Source organism: Acomys russatus, chromosome 3 (assembly GCF_903995435.1).
Source record: "Acomys russatus chromosome 3, mAcoRus1.1, whole genome shotgun sequence".
NCBI lineage: Eukaryota > Metazoa > Chordata > Mammalia > Rodentia > Muridae > Acomys > Acomys russatus.
Window position 1 is genome coordinate 51,904,446 of NC_067139.1, and position 19,163 is coordinate 51,923,608.

A 19,163-nucleotide genomic window follows, 5' to 3' on the forward strand; every position below is an offset into this window, starting at 1 on the left:
CTCAAGTGAAGGAGTTGTGCTTGCTTCACCTGGCCTCCATTGCCAGACATTTTTGTTTGTTTTTTTGGTTGGTTGGTTTGGTTTTTTTGAGACAGGGTTTCTCTGTGTAGCTTTGACTATCCTAGACTCGCTTTGTAGACCAGGCTGGCCTCGAACTCACAGCGATCCACCTGCCTCTGCCTCCCAAGTGCTGGGATTAAAGGCGTGCGCCACCACTGCCCGGCCATTACAATACATTTAATGGCTCAACTAAAAGCTATCATTCTATACTTTGTAGAGCAGAAGAGTGTCAGTAGGTGAAAATCATGGTGTCAGGAAGAGCACCAGCCCGAGGCTCCCTGCATGCTTAGGCTCCTGGCTTCTTTCGCCTTCTAGTCAGTCGTTCCCTGACCTCTTAAAACTTTTCTCATAAATACACTTGTGATCAGATCACCACCCAGTCTTGATCTGTTATCTCAAGGTTAATTCAGTCACATATGCAAAAATCTTTTTTCTCTATCTTTTTTGTTTTGTTTTGTTGAGACAGGGTCTCTGTAGTCTTGGCTGGCCTTGAGCACAAAGAGATCCGTCTGCCACCACCACCAAGTTAGAAAAATCCTTTGAAAGTAACATCTCAAAAAGAAAGAAAGAAAGAAAGAAACATCTCAAAGGGTCCCAGGGCTAGAATGGGGGTGTCTTTGGGAGACCATTTCTATGAAAGGTGGGGAGCGGGACAGATGGCTCACTGGTTTTGAGTACTGTCTGCTCTTCTAGAAGACTATTGTTCCAAGTGCCACATGGCAGTCCACAACTCTCTGTAACTCCAGTCCCAGGGGCTCTGATGTAGGTGTAGGGAATTGAACTCAGGTCCTCTGCAAGAGCAGCCAGTGCTCTTAACCACGGAGCTATTTCCTATGGTTTTACCTCCCAAGTGCTGGAATTAAAGGCTATGCCACCATGCCTGGCATGTGTTGGAAATTGAATCTGGGTCCTCTGGAAAAACAGTTTAACCTCTGAGCCATCTCTCCAGCCCCACCATTTGACCCTCCCACCTCCACCCCAGGGTTTCTCTGTGTAACAACCCTGGCTGTCCTTTGTAGACCAGGCTGACCTAGAATTCACAGAGATCTGCCTGTCTCTGCCTGCCTCCCAAGTGCTGGCACTAAAGGTATGTGCCACTGTGCCTAGCTGCATTTGACTTGTTTGCTGCTGCTGCTGTTTCTTTTTCTTCTTCTTCTCCTCCTGCTCTTCTTCCTCCTCCTCCTTCTTTTTTGTTTTTAGGTTTTTTGAGGCAGGGTTACTCTGTGTAACAGCCCTGGCTGTAGACCAGGCTGGTCTTGCACTCATAGAAATCCACCTGCCTCTGCTTCCCAAGTGCTGGATTAAAGGCATGTGCCACCACACCGGGCTGACTTCTTGTTTTCTTTAATAACTACGTCTCTTCTGGAAAAACAAGAACTTTGAGGAAAATGGTACCTTATTCATGGTAATCCTCCTGCCTCCGCACTCTTCTATTCCAGAATGCCGGGATTATAGGCAGGCGCAGCCAGGTCTAGATATCAATATCCATGGTAGTCTTCAGTTCACTGTGTGTAGCTGAGGCAGACCCTCCTCTGCCTTCTGAGGGCAGGGATTACACACATCTCCATTTAGTTGTGACGCTGCTCTCCGGGGAACAGTGTGGAAAGTGACCTTCTCCTGTATCACCCTTTTAATATTGCGGTTCCCCCTGTATTCTGGTTCAACTTAAACTTTAAGGGGAAGAAAGCACTTATTTCAGCATGCCCAGTTTTAAAGTCCTTCTGTTCTCTCCACAGTGCTGTCCGAGAAAATGGGAAAAGGCTGCAAGGTCGTCGTCTGTGGGCTGCTGTCAGTTGGGAAAACTGCGATTTTGGAGCAGCTCCTTTATGGGAATCACACTATTGGTAAGCTTGGCTTTCTTAGTTTCCCTCTAGACTCTGGACCTGGTGGGAGACGCTTGTTGCTCTTGCTAACTGGCATAAAAGGAGAATAGGTAGGGAACAGGAAATTAGGTTTTGTTGAATTTCAGCAGCGCTTCATACACATTATATAACAGGTCAGAAAGTAAGTGGCAGGTAGACATGAGTAATTTTAAGTGGGATACTGTTTATCTGCATCAAAAGGGGAGCTAGGAACCGTAGGGTCTCTGAGGTGGTAACGTCAAATGACGACATTCTCGAAGTGCAGCGTCTTTTTTTTTTCTCTCTTCCAGACAGGGTTTCTCTGTGTAGCCTTGGCTGTCCTAGATTCAACCTTGTAGACCAGGCTGACCTTGAACTCACAGTGATCTACCTGCCTCTGCCTCCTGAGTGCTGGGATTAAGGGTGTGTGCCACCACGTCCAGCCTTTATATATATAATGCTGCTTTATAGGTTTAAAAATGAAGAAATGGCTGTTTGCTACAGTGTGACCTAGTTTTATAAGTTGGGATTATCTCATTTATTGCTTTGATGAGTAAACGATTTCCTATTTCTGTATCATACTGCATTGATGGTGCTCTGCAGTGGTGCAGGAACTGCAGAGGTGAAAAGATGGTGTTTCTGGCTTTGATGAGGTCATGACTTTGATAAAGAGGAAGATACACAGGTTAAAGTGAATATAAGTTTATGTAAGATTTGTAAATACAGGTCTTCAGACTATTTCTTTCTGGCAGGCAGCACATTTTTATCTTTTATTAATCATTTTGGTGACCTTTGTTTCTTTTTTTCTTTGGTTTTCTGAGACAGAATTTCTCTATATAGTCCTAGCTGCCTTAAAGGGAGGCCATGAGTTCTGTCCTACTTGTTAGTGGGTCCCAGGAATTGAACTCACATCACCAAGGGTGGGATGGTCCAAAAGATAGTAATTTTGAAGAAATGTGATTATTACATATGGTACATGGAAAACCTAGAGAGCCAGCCTCGGAAGGACAGGGAACTAGGGAACAATGGATCCTGGTTCTTTTTTTTGAAATAAGGTGTCAGCCAGGCGGTGGTGGCACACGCCTTTAATCCCAGCACTTGGGAGGCAGAGGCAGGCAGATCACTGTGAGTTCGAGGCCAGCCTGGTCTACAAAGCGAGTCCAGGATAGTCAAGGCTACACATAGAAACCCTGTCTCGAAAAACCAAAAAAAAAAAAAAAAAAAAAAAGAAAGAAAGAAAGAAAGAAAGATCTCACTGTGTAGCCTTGCCTGGCCTGGAATTGATAGAAATTCACCTGTCTCTGCACCCGCCCCCGCCCCCAGTGCTGGGATTAAAGGTGTGAGCCACCATGCCCAGCTGACCATGGTTCCTTTTAATGTAGGAATGGAAGACTGTGAGACAATGGAAGACGTATACATGGCCTCAGTGGAGACGGACCGTGGGGTAAAGGAACAGCTCCACCTGTACGACACCCGAGGCCTGCAGGAAGGCGTGGAGCTGCCGAAGCATTATTTCTCCTTTGCTGATGGTTTTGTTCTTGTATACAGCGTCAATAATCTTGAATCCTTTCAAAGAGTGGAGCTTCTGAAGAAAGAAATTGATAAGTTCAAAGACAAAAAAGAGGTAAGTGGCTCTTTAGAGACCAGGTGCCCAGTCTAACCCTGTTGGAATCAGTGTGCATTGTGCGTAGCTCACACATTAAAGTCGTCAAGTCCTCTGCATCCATGGTGCGCAGGACTGGCTCAGCCCATTAGCAAGGAACTGGCTTTCTGCCTCCTGCTTGGTTTTCTTCTGTACAGGGTGCCTTCCCTAGTGCCCTACCTCAGGTCCTGCATTAGCTCAGTTATGTGGGACATGTCCCTGGTCACCTTCAACCTAAAAACCATACCCGCACAAGCTTAGTAAGTAGTCACCAGCTCTTACCTATTTCCCAGTTTCTTCTGCTTGGAATCTTTTTTTTTTTTTTTTTTTCAAGACAGGGTTTCTGTGTGTAGCCTTGACTGTCCTGAACTCGCTTTGTAAACCAGGCTGGCCTCAAACTCACAGGGATCCGCCTGCCTCTGCCTCCCGAGTGTTGGTGATTAAAGGCGTGTGCCACCATGCCTGGCTTGTATGGAATCTTCTAATCACAGATCTTCTCTCCACTTTGACTCAGCTGCTCAGTCATCAACCTCAGAGCCATATAGCACCCTGGTTAATAGCCCTGCTAGATTGTCTCATCCCAGAGTCTTATATTTTATATATTTGGGTTTTTTGTTTGTTTTGGTTTTTCGAGATTGGATTTTTCTGTAATAGCTTTGGCTGACCTATATCGTTTTATGTAGACTAGGCTAGCCTAGAATTCTCATAGATCCACCTGCCTCTGCCTCCCGAGTGCTGGGATTAAAGGCACCTGTCTGATTTGCCATCTTTTAAAAAATGTTATGGTAAAGACTTACCTTATTTTTAATTATATATATGAGGGGAGGTGAAGGAATTATATACACATGAGTGCAGGTGCCTGTAGAGGCCAGAAGAGGGCATCAGGTCTTCTGGGGCCAGAGCCATGAGCCACCAATGTGCCTATGTCCTCTATGAGAGTGGTATGTGCTCTCATCACTTAGTGATGTTTCCAGTCCCAAAGTTGAACATTTTAAATTTCCTTTTTAGTGGATGTGTAGCCTTGGCTGGCCTATAACTTTTTATGTAGACCAGGCTGACCCTGACTCAGAGATCCACCTGCCTCTGCCTCCTGAGTGCTGGGACTAAAGGCATGCACCACCACACTTGGCCGTTAACGTGGTCATTTTGGCTACTGTGCTGACAAGAGACATTTAGAGAACAAGGCAAGAAGGAAGGCCAGTGAGCAGGGGTAAGTCAGGGTGTCCAGAAAGCAAGTGAAGTCAGCACTTACAGAGAGTAGGCAGTGGCCCACTGTCAAGTTCTCCAGGTGTATCAGAAAGGCTGGGGTTAAGAGTTAGTGGGTGGGGGTTGGAGTGATGGCTCAGCGGTTAAGAGCACTGGCTGCTCTTCTGGAGGTCCTGAGTTCAATCCCCAGCAACCACATGGTGGCTCACAACCATCTATAATGAGATCTGGTGCCCTCTTCTAGCATGAAGGTGTACATGCAGGTAAAACACTGTATACATAATCAATAAATCTTAAAAAAAAAAAAAAAGTTAATGGGTCTTTAATACATGGAGGTTAGGCCAAACACTACTGAACCAATGAGAAGCGCCCTGATTGGACAGTAGGAAAATAAACTGGTAGCTCTTTGAATAGTTTTGCTGGAGAAGGACGTGGCATTAAAAGCATTTGCTTAGATAACAGGTGGAAAGGAGTGATGGAATGGCACTCATCCTTGTCCAGGTAGAAAGGACGGATGGTTCTAGAGCTATTGAGATGGCCTTTGGTGGAAGATGTTCTCTTCCAGTTTGTTGTTTGCTTCCTGTAAAATCGTAGGGTTATCAGCTGGAGGAAGAAGTTGGAAAGACCAAGGTCTGAGATGGCATCTGGCTAAAAAATGTAATGCAGCAGCTTGTTGGAGGATACTAGCTGAAGATGGGTGGTTATGGAGTGGGACAACCCTCCCCATCCCCCGCCAAGTAGGGTTAAGAGTGAGATTTCACACAGGGTTTGCCATACTATGGTAGTATAGCTAGGATACAACGGTAATGAAAACACTCTGGGCTGGATGGGGGACTTTGGGTGTGAGCTAGACAGCAGCTAGAGGTAGCAAAGCCTGAAGGTGCATCCCAGTGATGGTAGAAATGGCTGCAGTTAGGCACAGGAGGAGGATAGGATTGGTGTGGGCTGCTTGAAATGAAAATAGTTCACAAAGGTCCGGGGAACAACCATGGGAGGGTCAGGAGGAAAGTCAAAGCTGGGACACCAGTGATTATGATTCCAGTAGTTATGGAAGCAGCACTACATGAGGAGGAAGTGAACTCGTTAAGAAACTAGGACTGCAGGAGAGGCGGGGTGACCGTGCAGTTAGTATGTGACAGGCACCAGCATGTGCTGGGATCAAAGGTAGGTATGTTGGACCAGGGGCACTAGCCTTCTGTACAAGATTTTAGCCCCTGTGCTGGTGCATTTTATGGTAACTTGACACAAGCTGGACTCATTTGGGAAGGGGTAACCTCAAGAAAGTGCCCCCATCAGATTGGCCTATAGGGTCATTTTCTTGATTGATGATGAATGTGGGAGGGCCCAGCTCATAATGGGCAGTGAAAGTTGGATGCTTTTGGAAAGCGGACTGAGCAAGTCGTGGGGAGCAAGCAAGTAAGCAGTACTCCACTGCCTTTCAGCTCCTATTCTGACTTCCCTCAGCAATGGACCATGACCTGTAAGCTGAAATACACCTTTTCTCCCCGAGCTGGTTTTGGTCAGTGTCGTATCACAGCAATAGAAACCCTACCCGAGACAGATTCTGATGGAGCGTCATTGAGGAGCTACATGCCATTTCTTAAAAAGATATTTATTATTTATACAATGTCCTGCCTGCATGTGTGCAGACAGCATATCTCATTATAGGTGGTTGTGAGGCACCATGTGGTTGCTGGGAATTGAACTTAGGACCTTTGGAAGAGCAGCCAGTGCTCTTAACCTCTGAGCCATCTCTCTAGCCGGAGAAATTTCATACCTCAACTTCACTGCCTCCTCTCAGGAATCGGTGATAACGGGAGGAGTACCCAGAGTCAGGCCTTCTGGAAAGGCCAGGGCACAGCTGTGGTACAGTCTCTGCTAGGAAGGACTGCTCTCCTGCCTCATCCACAGGCCTCCTTACCATCTGAAGCTTGCAGCTGTCTCCTTGTCATTCCTCTTGGGCTTTGGCAGTGTGGTTCTGTGCTGTGGTCTAGTCATGTCGAAGACTGCCTGTTGAGTAGTTAAATGCATGATTTTCTTGCATTTGGGGTAAACTGTTCCTCTTGGGGTATAACTTGGAGGATGTTTAGTAGGCACTGTTTGGGGACAGAAGTAAAACTCGAGGTATAGCACTCTCAGCTCTGCAGTGTCCTCACATGGAAACAATGTAGTCATGGTAAGCCACTGTCCTAGACTAGATGGGAATTTCCAAGTCAGTTAACCAGCAGTTAATTAAAATATAAAATGCCTCAGGAGAAAGAAGTAGGTGACGCCTTGTCCCATTTCTCTCCCATCAGAGGGTGCTCCTGCCAGTGTAGTACTAGGGCCTCCTGCTTGCTAGTTAAGTTGTCTACTTGGTTTTGACAGGGTCTCAGCTGCCTAGGCTGGTCTTGAGTCTTCCTCCTAAACTCTAGAGCCACCAAGATTACTGGCTTTCATCACCTCATGTCATTTAAATAAAGCAGTTTGCTAAATGGAAGAGCAATTGTTATTTATCCATTTTGCACGTAAACGGTTCTGACGGTGTACTAGTGACGTCTTCTCATCCTTCCCTTCCAGGTGGCAATTGTTGTGTTGGGAAACAAAATCGACCTTTCTGAGCAGAGACAAGTGGATGCTGAAGTGGCACAGCAGTGGGCAAAAAGTGAGAAAGTGAAACTGTGGGAGGTGACAGTGACAGATCGGAGGACACTGATTGAGCCCTTTACTTTACTAGCCAGCAAGCTATCCCAGCCTCAGAGCAAATCCAGCTTCCCTTTGCCCGGGAGGAAAAACAAAGGGAACTCTAATTCTGAAAACTGAGTAAAGCCTTGAAATATCTGTAGCATGGCACAAGGTAGGGCCCTTCACCAAACCATGTCTGGGCCTCATAGAACCCCTAAGTGGTAATTTAATGCACTTTATGTTTTACTTAAGTTATTGAGCTAGTTTATTACTGTTGCACATATTTGTCTTTATTTGAAACTTGTTCTGAAGTCAACACCTTTGTTGTTTATGCTTCACTTGTCAATAACAGTAAAATAAATTTTGGAGCGTATGCAGTGTGCCATGGGAACCCTTCCAGCCTGTCAGGAACTATCATATTTATTGTAACTTTCTTGCCTTAGTGGAAGCAGAATTTATTACTGTGCACATGTGATGTGTATATGGAGTCAGCTCTCTCCTTCCATCTGTGCATGAGTTCCCGGGGCTGACCTCAGGTGGCTGGGCTCGCCCGGCAAGTACCTTCCTCCCTGAGTCATCTTGACAAGCCCACAACTTTGTCTTTAAAAGGTTGATTAATCAGGCTGGAGAGATTGCTCAGTAGTTAAGATTGATGCCTTTGCAGAAGACCCAGGGTCAATTCCTAGCACCTACCTAATTGGTTCACAACCACCTATAATTGATCCCAAAGGATCCAAAATCCTCTGTTGGCTTCAGGCACCGCATGCACACAGTGCTCATATATACACGCAGGGAAGACCACTCATGTGCAAAAAAAATCTAAAATATGTTTAAAGGTTATTCATCTAATATTATAAATATATAAATAAAAAATGAAATGTCAGAAATACTGCTACCATTAGTCTTAAATATTTAACTGAGTTTATGGAAGATCTTGGCAAGATATAAAAAGTGTGGGTTATTGTATTAATATCTAAGATTATAAAACTTGACAGTTGTGTTGTGCACCTAAATTGTACCAGTAACAATTTGGATCTGTGTGATGTGTGCATTCTTATTTCATGAGGGCTTTGCTGAATAGAACAGAAGCTGTGGTTTTTATTATTAAATGTAATGGAACTTAAGGTTCGATGAGTGTGGGCTTGTATTCAGAGCCCCATTTTTATTCTGTAAGCTAGGCCTTGCTCACGACGGGTAGGCTAAAGGACAGGAAGGCACCCCTTTTCTTCTAACTGAATGTGTTAATTTAATTTATGGAAGATCTTGGCAAGATCTGAGCAACGTGCATCATTTTATTTAAAAAATCTTGACAGTACTATACCAAGAACTAGGGAATAAGCTGCTTGGTGGTTTTGACTATATGCCAACTTTAACCATTTACCTGAAAAGCAAACTCTAGTAAAGGATGTATTCAGTACAGTACAGTCTTCAATGCAGTCCTTTCAACTGTGGCAGGCTCAGCCGAGTGAGTTAGAGCCAAGGACCACTGTGGACAGCACGATACCGCACATTGGCGTTGTTGCTCTTTGCTTTTTTGTCAGTGGTATGGCAGAAGGACCCGAAGGCTTCAAGCACATGTGTCATTAGCCTTTTTACCCTTTGAACTTCAATCCTTGTGCCCCAGACACCCTGAATATTAGGATTACAGCCACCAGGTTTGCCCTCCATCCCCTTTAAAGACAGGCTCTTACTATCTAACCCTAGCTGGTTAGAACTCAAGCCTTACTCAACTGGGACTAAAGCCCAGTCTTGGCCAATTATTTAAAAAGATAAAATAATGAGCTTTTTTTTTGTCACTCATATATTACGCCACTCCTCAGGCCTGCCCTTTGAGGTATTTTTCTTTCTGTTATTTCTTCCAGGCATTGCTTGCAGTTTGTTTTATTTTCCCTCTTGACTGCATTTAGATTTTGTGATTTTAATGCACATGGCATTAGTTACCATGTTTTTTAAATGCTATAGTGAGCATGTCCTGGGTCACTTTTCCCTTTTTTTTTTTTTGAAACAGGGTTTCATGTAGTCTAGCCTAGTCTCAAACTCAAACTGGCCTCCACCTACCCTGAGATGAAGGTGTGTGTGCTGCCATGTTCAACTTTTACCTGTGTGAGTCTGGGAAGTGTGCAGTGCCCTGCAGGGTGGAGCACCCTGCTGCTGCTGCCACTGTAGCTGCAAATCAGAAAGTGGGCAGTGGAGTTTATCTTTGAAGCTTAGCTGGCGCAGACTGTATCTCCGGATCTGTTGTGTAAGCACCAGTCCTGCCATATGTAAGTAGTATGTATTCCTTAACCTGCTTTAGAAGCAAAGGAAATGAAAAAGCAGGCTCAGGAGTTGTTCTTAATATTGTTTATTAGCACAGTAACAAATGCAGACATAAGTCTAAAACAACCAATCCACTGAGCAGTTCCTAGTCCACGCTTACAGTTAACAGCTTAAGGTATTTCACTACAGGTTTCCACAAATCTTGATTCAACCCTAAAAGTAATTTGCATATAAAATAAAATACATTAACTACTCGTTTCCTACATGGTGTCTTGTAGCCAGGTGTCTGTTTTATATATATGAGGTAACAATTTTTGCAAATGTAAATATCATTGTTTCCTTCTAAGAAGGATAAACAAACTCCAATCTTTTTTCAAACCAGAAAATAGGATTTTACATAAATGGCCATGTGTGTAACCTATACCAATTTAAGCTGATTGGGAAATTACAGTAGACTACAATCAATGGAACCCAAGTGTCTACACATACATTCCTGCTTCTTGTACTAAAAGTCAACTAATTTTGCAAACTGACAGCTCTAAAAGTCGCTATTACCAATTTGTCTACTGTAGCAAGATACCTTAAGTTACAACAAAATCCTGGGAAGTAAGACTGAATAATATCTGTTATAGAAATACCCTACTCTTTACCAACTCCCACCCCCCACCCTTTCAAAACCATAAGCAGCTCCTTCTGTGACAGACAAGGTAAGAACTGTGAAAGCCCAGTTTATGTAGCATATCTCTTGGTCCACTGTCTGGCCATTCTGTCGTGTTCTGCTCTGTTGGTCATATACTGAGTGGCAATACTTCCCACCAGAGGGTCAGCTGGAAGAAAAACATACAGATTACTTCGGAGAAGGAAAATCAGACACTTTGAATATAAACACACAACAAATAAATATAGCCATGCCCACGTCTGAAACACTCATATGCTGGGAAGTCTCTGTGGCTGGTGCAATTGGCACTATTGTATTCTGTATGCCTAGAAAAGGTCAAAACCCAGACCTCCAATTAAGTGTGGAATGCCTAATTAAATCTGTATGTTTAAACAGGAAAAAAAAAAAAAACCATTGCTTTTTATTTAAAAAACAATTAGTCCCAATAAGATTACAATTCTGTAATCAAGTACTTGGCAGAAAAATACCACTTTGAACAGTGAGCACTGGCTGTGGGCAGGTGCTCAGTGGACCCTGTAAAATAGGCAGCAGGGCCACCAGCCAGCCTTCTTGCTCAGCACAGAAGAGTAAAGTGGTTGCGTCTTTCGACTGGTAGGTTAACCTCTAGATTAAAACGTCCTTTGAAAACTTGGGTCTTAGTTTATGTGGGAAACAAGTACTTTTTCCATTAAGGAACTGGTGTGGTGGCACACACCTTTAATCCTGGCACTTTGGAGGCAGAGGCAGGTGGATCAATGTGAGTTTGAGGCCAGCCTGACCTACAAAATAAGTCTAGGTTAGCCAAGGCTATACAGAGAAACCCTGTCTGGGGGGCCAGGAAGGAAGGAAGGGCCGGGCATGGTGGTGCGTGCCTTTAAATCCCACCGCTTGGGAGGCAGAGACAGGCCAGCCTAGTCTACAAAAACCAGGTCTCAAAAAAGACGTGCCCTCGGTTATGAGCCTTACCAGGGTTGCAGTCTGTAAGGAGTGAGCAGATAGAGAGGAGGACTTTCGAGATGGTTAGTGCTGGGCTCCAGTTGTCTTTCAATATGTCCAAGCAAATAACTCCTTGGCTATTAATATTACAGTGATAAATTCTCGTACGAAATGTAACCTAAAAATAAGATAATTATCAAGCAGCATTCAAGTAGAGACTTTTTGCAACATTTCAGCTGACTAATTCATGAGCTAGCTGGTAGATGCCCTAACTGCAAGGTCACAGGGCTCATATCACCTCCTTTCATTTCAAGGCAACACCCAGTGCCAAAGGCAAACAAAGTCCAATGTTTCTTCTTTTAAGGTTTTTCTTTTCTTGATCAGGCTAGCCTGGTACTATGTAGCCCAGACTAGCTGTGTGTAAACTTTTGATGCAAACTGTAGGATGACATGTACGGTACTGCATCTGGCTCGATGTTGCTGTTGGAATAGTTGGTTGTTTGCTGACCTCTTGTGTTAGCTGGTAGTAATACACTGCTTCTGAGTAAGCACCAAATCTAAGAAGCTGGACTAGAAATAGCACAGTTTTAAGAACTTACCCTAGAAATGCCTGTTGCCAATTGAGGAACCCACCCAACCCCAACCTTAAAACTAGTAAACCTCCACTCAAGAAGCTGAGCTCTTTCCTGACCCAAACATCAGTCTAGACTATCCTAAATCATAGACTTTACTAAAGTGGAGTAGATGGATACAGAGGCACATACATGGGAAGAATCTAGCTTTGGGGGCTACATTTTAAAAACCTCAATGTCTCTTTAAAGAACTGTTAAATCTGAGACTACACAGGTGATTTCTTACCTTTGGAGGCTTAAAAGGGTATTCTGGTGTAAAAGTGATGTCAAGGAAGAATACACCGCCTTCATACACAGACCCTGGAGGCCCGAGAATGGTTGATCTCCACTCATAGATGTTGTCACCTTTGGGACCAGCACTGTGAAACGATATATCATCAGATAAAGAGGTGGTGACATTATCTCAGAACAGAAAAAGAAAAACCCTCCCTCTCATCATTTTGGTTTAATGTCTGGGTTCTCGTCATAAAGAGTGTGTGGTATAAACTCGTCATCTATCAGCCAAGACAGAAGACCATCAGGTCCATTCTAAGCCCACCAGCCACAGCCACGGTATTTAACTCCACTCAAATGTAAGGTCAAACACCAATTAAAGGAAGACAATGGGACAAGTCCCACTCAGCACCTGTGGCTCCTCTCAGCACTTCTCATCCTGCCCTTCCTGAAACACCTCTCTTCCAGGGGCAGGACTTCCGGTCCCTTCCTTCCCCTTTCCCAGCTTCTCTTATACAGCTCAGCTACTCTGGCTATAGCTCTCTTGATCTATGTACACTCTTAGCTCCTGGTTTCTCTTTTGGCCTCTGGGTCCATGGCTCCTCTCTTGGTCTACTTGCCTGCCTCTTTCTTCTAGTTCTCCCCACTCAGTCTGGACTCTTCCAGATGTCTCTGTCTATTCTCTCGCTTTTACCTACATTAAAACAACCTCCTCAATCATACCTAGGGATGACTGTGTCCTCATTTTTTATTCACCAACAAGTTTTCTCAGAGTTGTATCATGTCTTGTAGCCATTTTAAGTGCCAAGAGTCTCATTTTCTGACTTTAGACTGGCATCTTTGTGCTCTGTCCATTTCCATAATCTTTGCCCTAACTAAGTGCTTGGCAGAGTTTGGACCCTAGTGGGGCTGGTGAACTCCAGACTGAGATAAAAGCACGCAACATTGACTTTCAGATTCCACATGGACATGCACAGGCACACACACTATTGCTTTAGCTAATAAATTTGTATGCCTCTCCACTTCTGGTCCCCTGAGACAGAGTAGCTCAGGCTAGCTTGGAAGCCACAATTCTCCTGACTCAGTTCCCCATAAATGCTGGTTCATCTGTAATTCCAACTTGGTGACTATACATTTTACTTTATGAATTAATGAGTAAGAGAGGGGAATGTTAAGTGTGTAATCTGTTTCACTTCAGTGTTAAGCCAAACCCCCATTCTTGTTAAATATATTTGGTTATACTGTCTATGGCATCCTTCTAAAACATTGCATTGGTTTCCACAGTGCTTTGTATTTAACTACCTTAACAAAAGTGGGAAAAGCTTGCCTTGCAACTCTAAGTCCTGTGAAGAGTGTAATACACCTACCTGCTCCTATCAGTAAGAAAAATACTATGGCAAGGACAAGAATTGGGAAATTGTCTGCTCTGCATGCAAGCAAATGTCAATGGAACAGACAAAACTATCCCCTCTCTCCCTGCCAAGGACAAGGTTTCTCTGTGTAGTCCTGGCTGGAGCTCTGTTCTGTAGACTAGATAGGCCTGGAACCTGCCTCTGCCTCCTAAGTGCTGAAACCAAAGGAGCGTGTCACCATCACCTGGCTCAAAACTGCTAAGCTGCTCTTTTTAACCATACACCAGATTTGCTCAAACACACCGAATGCTCCCACACTGGGCAGAGGGTTAGACAGCCGTCGTCTGGTGGCTGAACAAGACAACTGTCCAAACCCTTTCGTTATCTGATTCAAAGCAGGTTTTACTCTTCCGGGTGATTGGACAGTGATTAAATGGGGAGGAGAGGGAATAAAAGGCCACTTGTGATTATAAACCTAACCACAGACTCCCCCCCGCCCCTTAAGATAGAAAGTTAGGATGAGAGAAAGAAGAAAGTAACAGGAAGAGAGTAAATTTATAAAAGAGAACAAGTAGGGAAGAAAACATGACACTGGGATTGTAAAATATGGATGGGCCTGACCATGGGATTGCCACATGTAACAAGAGCTCTGACATGAGCCTGGACACTCACTGTGGACCTGAAGCAGGGTGCCAAGCTAGCTCAAACTCTTGTCACTCAGCAGCACTCAGGAAGTAAAGTAACTGAGGAAAATCTGACTAGGTCCCAGGCTTCACTAAAATCAGTGATAACTGGCTCAGACAGTACAGCCTTTAAAACCTTTCAGTGATGGGCATCCCCAAGGACTCAAAGCCTGGGGTGGTGGACTATAACCTCTGCTTAGCCTAAGGCAAGAGGCTAGCCTGAGCTGGAGACTTGTTTTCCATTGGATATGAGTATAAAAGTCAGTCATTTATTAAGGAAGTAAATTCCTATTTGTACACAGAACTGATACAATTTTTACAAAGTGGGCTGCAAGACTAAAAAAAGTATTTATTTATATTTATATATACGTGTGTGTGTGTGTGTGTGTGTGTGTGTGTGTGTGTGTGTGTGTGTGTGTAGGCACTCCTGAGGTTAGAAGAAGGCATGGGCCTGAGGTTAGAAGAAGGCATGGGATCCCTGGGAGCTGGAGTTTCATGTGTTGTTAGCTACTTGACATGGGTGTTGGAAAGTGACTGGATCCTCTGGAAGAGAATCAAGTGCTCTTACTGCTGAGCCCTCGGCAGCCTCCAATGGAGATCTCATCTAGCACTCTCCCTAGGAAGATGCTTGACCCTCCGGTAAAAAGACTTTTACTGCTTCATATCCTGAGAACAGATTGGGTTCTCAGTCATCAAAAGTTAGGATGTTTGTGTCCCCTCGTAACTTCTAGTGGGATGGTAGCTAGGAGATTGGACCCGTGGGGAGAGTCAGGCGGAGAAGGTGGATGCCATTATGTGTGAGGTTATGTCCTTCTAAAACAGACCTCACTACTAGAACACTAGCTTTTTACCTGCCACATGAGGACAGTGCAACAAGACAGCTGTCTGGAGACTAAGAAATGGTTCCTCAGCACACTAAACTGCTAGCACTTAGGTCTTGGATTTCCCAAGTGTCCCAAACTGATGGAGGATAGCTAAGGCATTTAAAGTTCAATCAACATTATCCCAAATTGCCACCTAAAAATATTTGTTGTCAGGCTGGCAAGATGGTTTAGCAGGTAAAGGTGTTTGTGGCCAGGCCTGATGACCTGTGCCCAATCCACAGAACCTTCACAGTGGACACACCGACTTTTCACAAACATGTGGACCAGGCTGTCCTTGACCTCTGCCTCCAGAGTGCTGAGGTTAAAGTCATACACCAAACAAAAAAAATGAAAAACTAACCATCAGGAGCTATATCTTTTTAAATATCTAACTTGATAATGCTAAGAGGCTAAGCTAGAAAGAAACAAGAGGGTCAAGACCCTAAAAGTGACATGGCCTCTTGAAAACCAAGGCTTAGCAATATACAGACTCTATACTACAACTGATGGGTCTCAACGCCACTCAACATGAAAACAAAGCATGGAGCTAAACGGTCTTTAGCATCTTTGGCAGACCAAGCTGACGGGGTATGTAAAGGACACTCTAGAGCCCACAAGGACTCCTGCTTCCTCTTCAGTAGGAGTTCACACGTGGACACAAGTACCGGTCACTGGAAGCTGAGCCTGGACCCTATAGCTTATCACCCATGACACAACTAGAAATCCAAATCAAGACTGATCCTTTATAAATTTAGAAAAAGGTGTAGAGAAGGAGAATTATAAATGAAGGGACTCAATATAAACAGAGTTGTTATGAAAACAACTGCTAACGATTCAGCTGTACTTCAAAATGGAAGACTAAAGGTGGGTCATGTACCTGCTGCTTCCCAAGGAAAAGGGCTGCTCATGGCTCCCTCCAGCCCCTTCTCCTTCTGAAAGGTTCGTCTAGGCTGACCTCACACTCCCTGGTCATTCTCCCACCAAAGTCTCCAAGTGCTAGCAGGACAGATATGCATCACCACATCCAGCTACCCTTCCATTTCTTGCAAAAATGGCTGAGCAGCAGGTTTATACTCAGGTAAGCTAAGTTTACGTCTACTGGCCTTCTGCCCCATCCTCTTCTCGAGACCCAAGGCAGCTCAAACTAACTGAGTAGCTTGGCCGACTCTGAACTCAAGATTCCTTTGCCTTCTCTTCCCATGAGGTGAGACTGCATTGTCACAACCCCAGCACTGTCTCTTGCATTCACAGCAAGTACTCTGGTTTCCATGGTAAGAAACTCAACTGTCACCAATCTGAATGGTCACAGTTCTGACCTGAGAAATAGAACACAGTACTTAAATCTACCCCATCTGCCTTTGCAGGAGCACTTACTCAGCTAGGCCAGAGGGCAAGAGAACTCTGGAATCTAGCTGTCTCTGCCCTGCCCTCTCAAGTGCTGGGTTACACATGTGTGCTGCTACCCCCAGCATTTTATCCTGGTGCTAGCAAGCCCCCACAAATCCACCTGTTTCCACCTCATCGTGGCCAGTATTTTATGAGGGTTCTGGTGATCAAAGTCAGTTTCTCATGCCTGTGGGGCTAGCTAGCACTTTATAAACTGAGCCATTTCCCTGGCGTTAGGAATATGAACCTGCTAAAATTGGACTCTGTATGAAACCCAGAGGGACCATGGCTTTGCCTTCCAGAGTTTTTTCATTTAAAAAAAGACTCATTATTTATGTGTGCATGTGTGCTGGTGCCAGTGGAAGCCACAAGGTGTGATCTTCTGGAGCTGCAGTTATAGGTGGTTGTGAACTGAACTCGGGTCCTCTGAGGAGCAGCAAGTGCTCTTGCTCAATAAGCTACCTCTCCAGCCCCACTTTCTGAGTTTTCTTAAACAGACACTTAAAGCTTCTTTGCAACCAAAACATGGTTCAAAGTGAAAGTATAATAATAAAGCTCTTTTTTTTTTTTTTTAATTTTTGAGACAGGGTCTCTCTGTGTAGCCTTGGCTGTCCTGGACTCGCTTTGTAAACCAGGCTGGCCCTGAACTCACAGGGATCCGCCTACCTCTGCCTCCCGAGTGCTGGGATTAAAGGCGTGGGCCACCACGCCCAGCGAATAATAAAACTCTTGTACAAGGGAGAAAAAAAAAAAAAAAAAAGCTGGTTGTTTCTTGTCAAATTCATCAGAAGTAGAAATTGCTTCACAGCACAATTCTGCCAGTGTAACCATGTCTGTTGACTGCCAAGCAGCCATCTCCACTCAGTCCACCAGCAGCTTTTCCTGTGACCCCAGCCAGGTACATGTCTCATGCTCACCTCAGTAAGATATACTGCTGAGTACAGTTCCTGAAACTGCTACTGGCAGTAACTTCTGCCCAAGACATGTTGCTTAAGAACATTTAAACAGCCCAGATGAGTTCAAGTCATTTAAACTACAAGCCTAGAAATAGACTGTCAACAACACGCTATTAGAGCTATCCTGGTAGAATCTGATGTGCTTTCTGGATTGACCTAAAAATTTCCAGTAAAAATTTTCCACAAAAATCTAAGCTTTTGTTTTAAAATCGGTTTTGTGAGTCCTCTTTACTCCCCCCCCACCCCAGCCACTCTGCAGCTCTTCTATGTCAACAGTCAACCAATTACACCCCAGATTTCCAATGAGAAACCCCGAAGCAGAGGGGGTACACTTCATTTTTGAAAACTGTACTTCTAGCTATCAACTTTACATTTTTATTAGGAGATAGCACCTTTGCTTCAGACACACAAAGCCCTATTTCTGGTATAATTCTTCAGGCTTTATCTTTGAGGTAGGGTTTCATACAGCCCAGGTCAGTCTCAATTTACAACCTTTCCTCCTCCACCTGAGAGCTGAGACTGCTGGTGTAGGTCACTGCGCCCAGTCATTTTAGGTATAATTCTAAAGACTTTCTTATCTTTTCTCTCTGCTTAAAAAGACATTGGGGCTGTGGGGATTGGGAAGAGGGCATTGAGAGCTGAGCTAGAAGCAGGCAGGTAGACATTAGCAGGAAGTGAGAGTAGAGCAAAGAGCACTGGAATCCAAGGGAGCTAACATGTTTCAAAACAGATCCCCCCAGCAAAGAATCAGCATCCACCCCTAGGGGCAAGAGGTTGCCAAGACTGCCAATTGGCTAGCTCCTTTATAGAAGTACTTTCTTTATACAAGTTTTAAGATAGCAAGCAAGATGGTTATATGAAACACACCATTAACACATAACACTCCACCCAGTCCCATTTCAAAATAAGTCTTAGGGCATTGATGGTAGCCAGAGGCTAAGCCGAAGTCTTGGCTCACATTGAAGTCATTTCTGGATTGTTACATCTGGGAAGGAGGGAGCTGCTAGTATCTGGCAGGCAGAGGTCAGGGATGTGCTAAGAAGCATCCTGAAGTGCACTTGACAGAGCATAGCACAGAATCACTTCAGTTGCAGATTCTAGAGTGCTGAGGGTGGGGAGCCCAGCCTTGGAGAACATGGCTCAAGGTCAAGTTGGACAAGAAAGGGCTTTTGCTGGTTACACTAATAGCTACCATTATTTTACTGCTCTGTACCTGTTATAGAAAAAAAAATACACATGGCTATTATTACTGTTGGATTTGTGCTGCTCATAGTGTGGTCCCTAGGCAAGCAACACCACCATCCCTTGGGGTTTTGTTAGAAGAGTACACACAGACTCTACCTGGATCCTATACACTTGCTTTTTAACAAGATCCCTAAATGATTCTTGAATGTACTCGAACTTAGAAGTCAATTATAGAGGGCATTAAGTGGCAATAAAAACTAACTTTTCTAATGTTTTACTTTAAATTATCATTTTATTATGGCTCTTTCTCTCTCTACTCATTTCTGCAGTAAGATCAATCCTGGCAATACGTAGTACAGCAATACAGCAAAGCTCAAGTCCACAGTTTTCTCTATTCTGACAAACATTATTTAAAACTCATTTCTTCTTTTCTCCCCGCCCTCCTAGAGCAGAGTCTATCATTATGTAGGTCTGGTGGTCCTGGCACTCACAGAAATCCAGATCTGCCTGCTTCTGCCTGCTGGGACTAAAGGTGTGCACCACTACACCAGGCTCCCAAATGCATTTCTTATCTTGTCTCCTTTTGCTGGGGAGCTCAGTATGGTCTGCTATGCTGGTAGCAGAGGG

General features: G+C 44.3%; 2 protein-coding genes across 3 annotated transcripts in view; one reads left to right on the forward strand and one right to left on the reverse strand.

Moving 5' to 3' along the window:
• Positions 1 to 1,781: 1,781 nt before the first annotated feature.
• Nkiras1 (NFKB inhibitor interacting Ras like 1) lies at positions 1,782 to 7,614 on the forward strand. 2 transcript variants are annotated; one of them, XM_051140298.1, is made up of 4 exons: positions 1,782 to 1,904; positions 3,284 to 3,365; positions 3,450 to 3,525; positions 7,309 to 7,614. In XM_051140298.1, the coding sequence occupies exons 1-4, from the start codon at positions 1,811 to 1,813 to the stop codon at positions 7,549 to 7,551; spliced, it is 495 nt and encodes a 164-aa protein (XP_050996255.1). In that variant the 5' UTR covers positions 1,782 to 1,810; the 3' UTR covers positions 7,552 to 7,614. The 2 variants fall into 2 exon arrangements, with proteins under 2 accessions (XP_050996255.1, XP_050996247.1); XM_051140290.1 differs by having other exon boundaries at positions 3,284 to 3,525.
• A 2,404-nt stretch (positions 7,615 to 10,018) lies between these two features.
• The window catches only part of Ube2e1 (ubiquitin conjugating enzyme E2 E1), a 47,362-nt gene continuing 38,217 nt past the window's right edge, over positions 10,019 to 19,163 (reverse strand). The window contains exons 4-6 of the mRNA XM_051140307.1: positions 12,125 to 12,257; positions 11,297 to 11,444; positions 10,019 to 10,499 (exon numbers count right to left, since the gene is read on the reverse strand). Coding sequence (XP_050996264.1) covers positions 10,402 to 10,499; positions 11,297 to 11,444; positions 12,125 to 12,257 — 379 coding nt within the window. The 3' untranslated portion in view covers positions 10,019 to 10,401. The remainder of the gene's footprint in view (positions 10,500 to 11,296; positions 11,445 to 12,124; positions 12,258 to 19,163) is intronic.

Excerpts from the sequence above, each read along its gene's own strand:
- Nkiras1 (XM_051140290.1), top strand. The coding sequence starts at position 1,811 with ATGGGAAAAGGCTGCAAGGTCGTCGTCTGTGGGCTGCTGTCAGTTGGG. Across the intron at positions 1,905-3,283 it reads TTATGGGAATCACACTATTG|GAATGGAAGACTGTGAGACA; the intron begins GTAAGCTTGGCT and ends CTTTTAATGTAG. Across the intron at positions 3,526-7,308 it reads AGTTCAAAGACAAAAAAGAG|GTGGCAATTGTTGTGTTGGG; the intron begins GTAAGTGGCTCT and ends CTTCCCTTCCAG.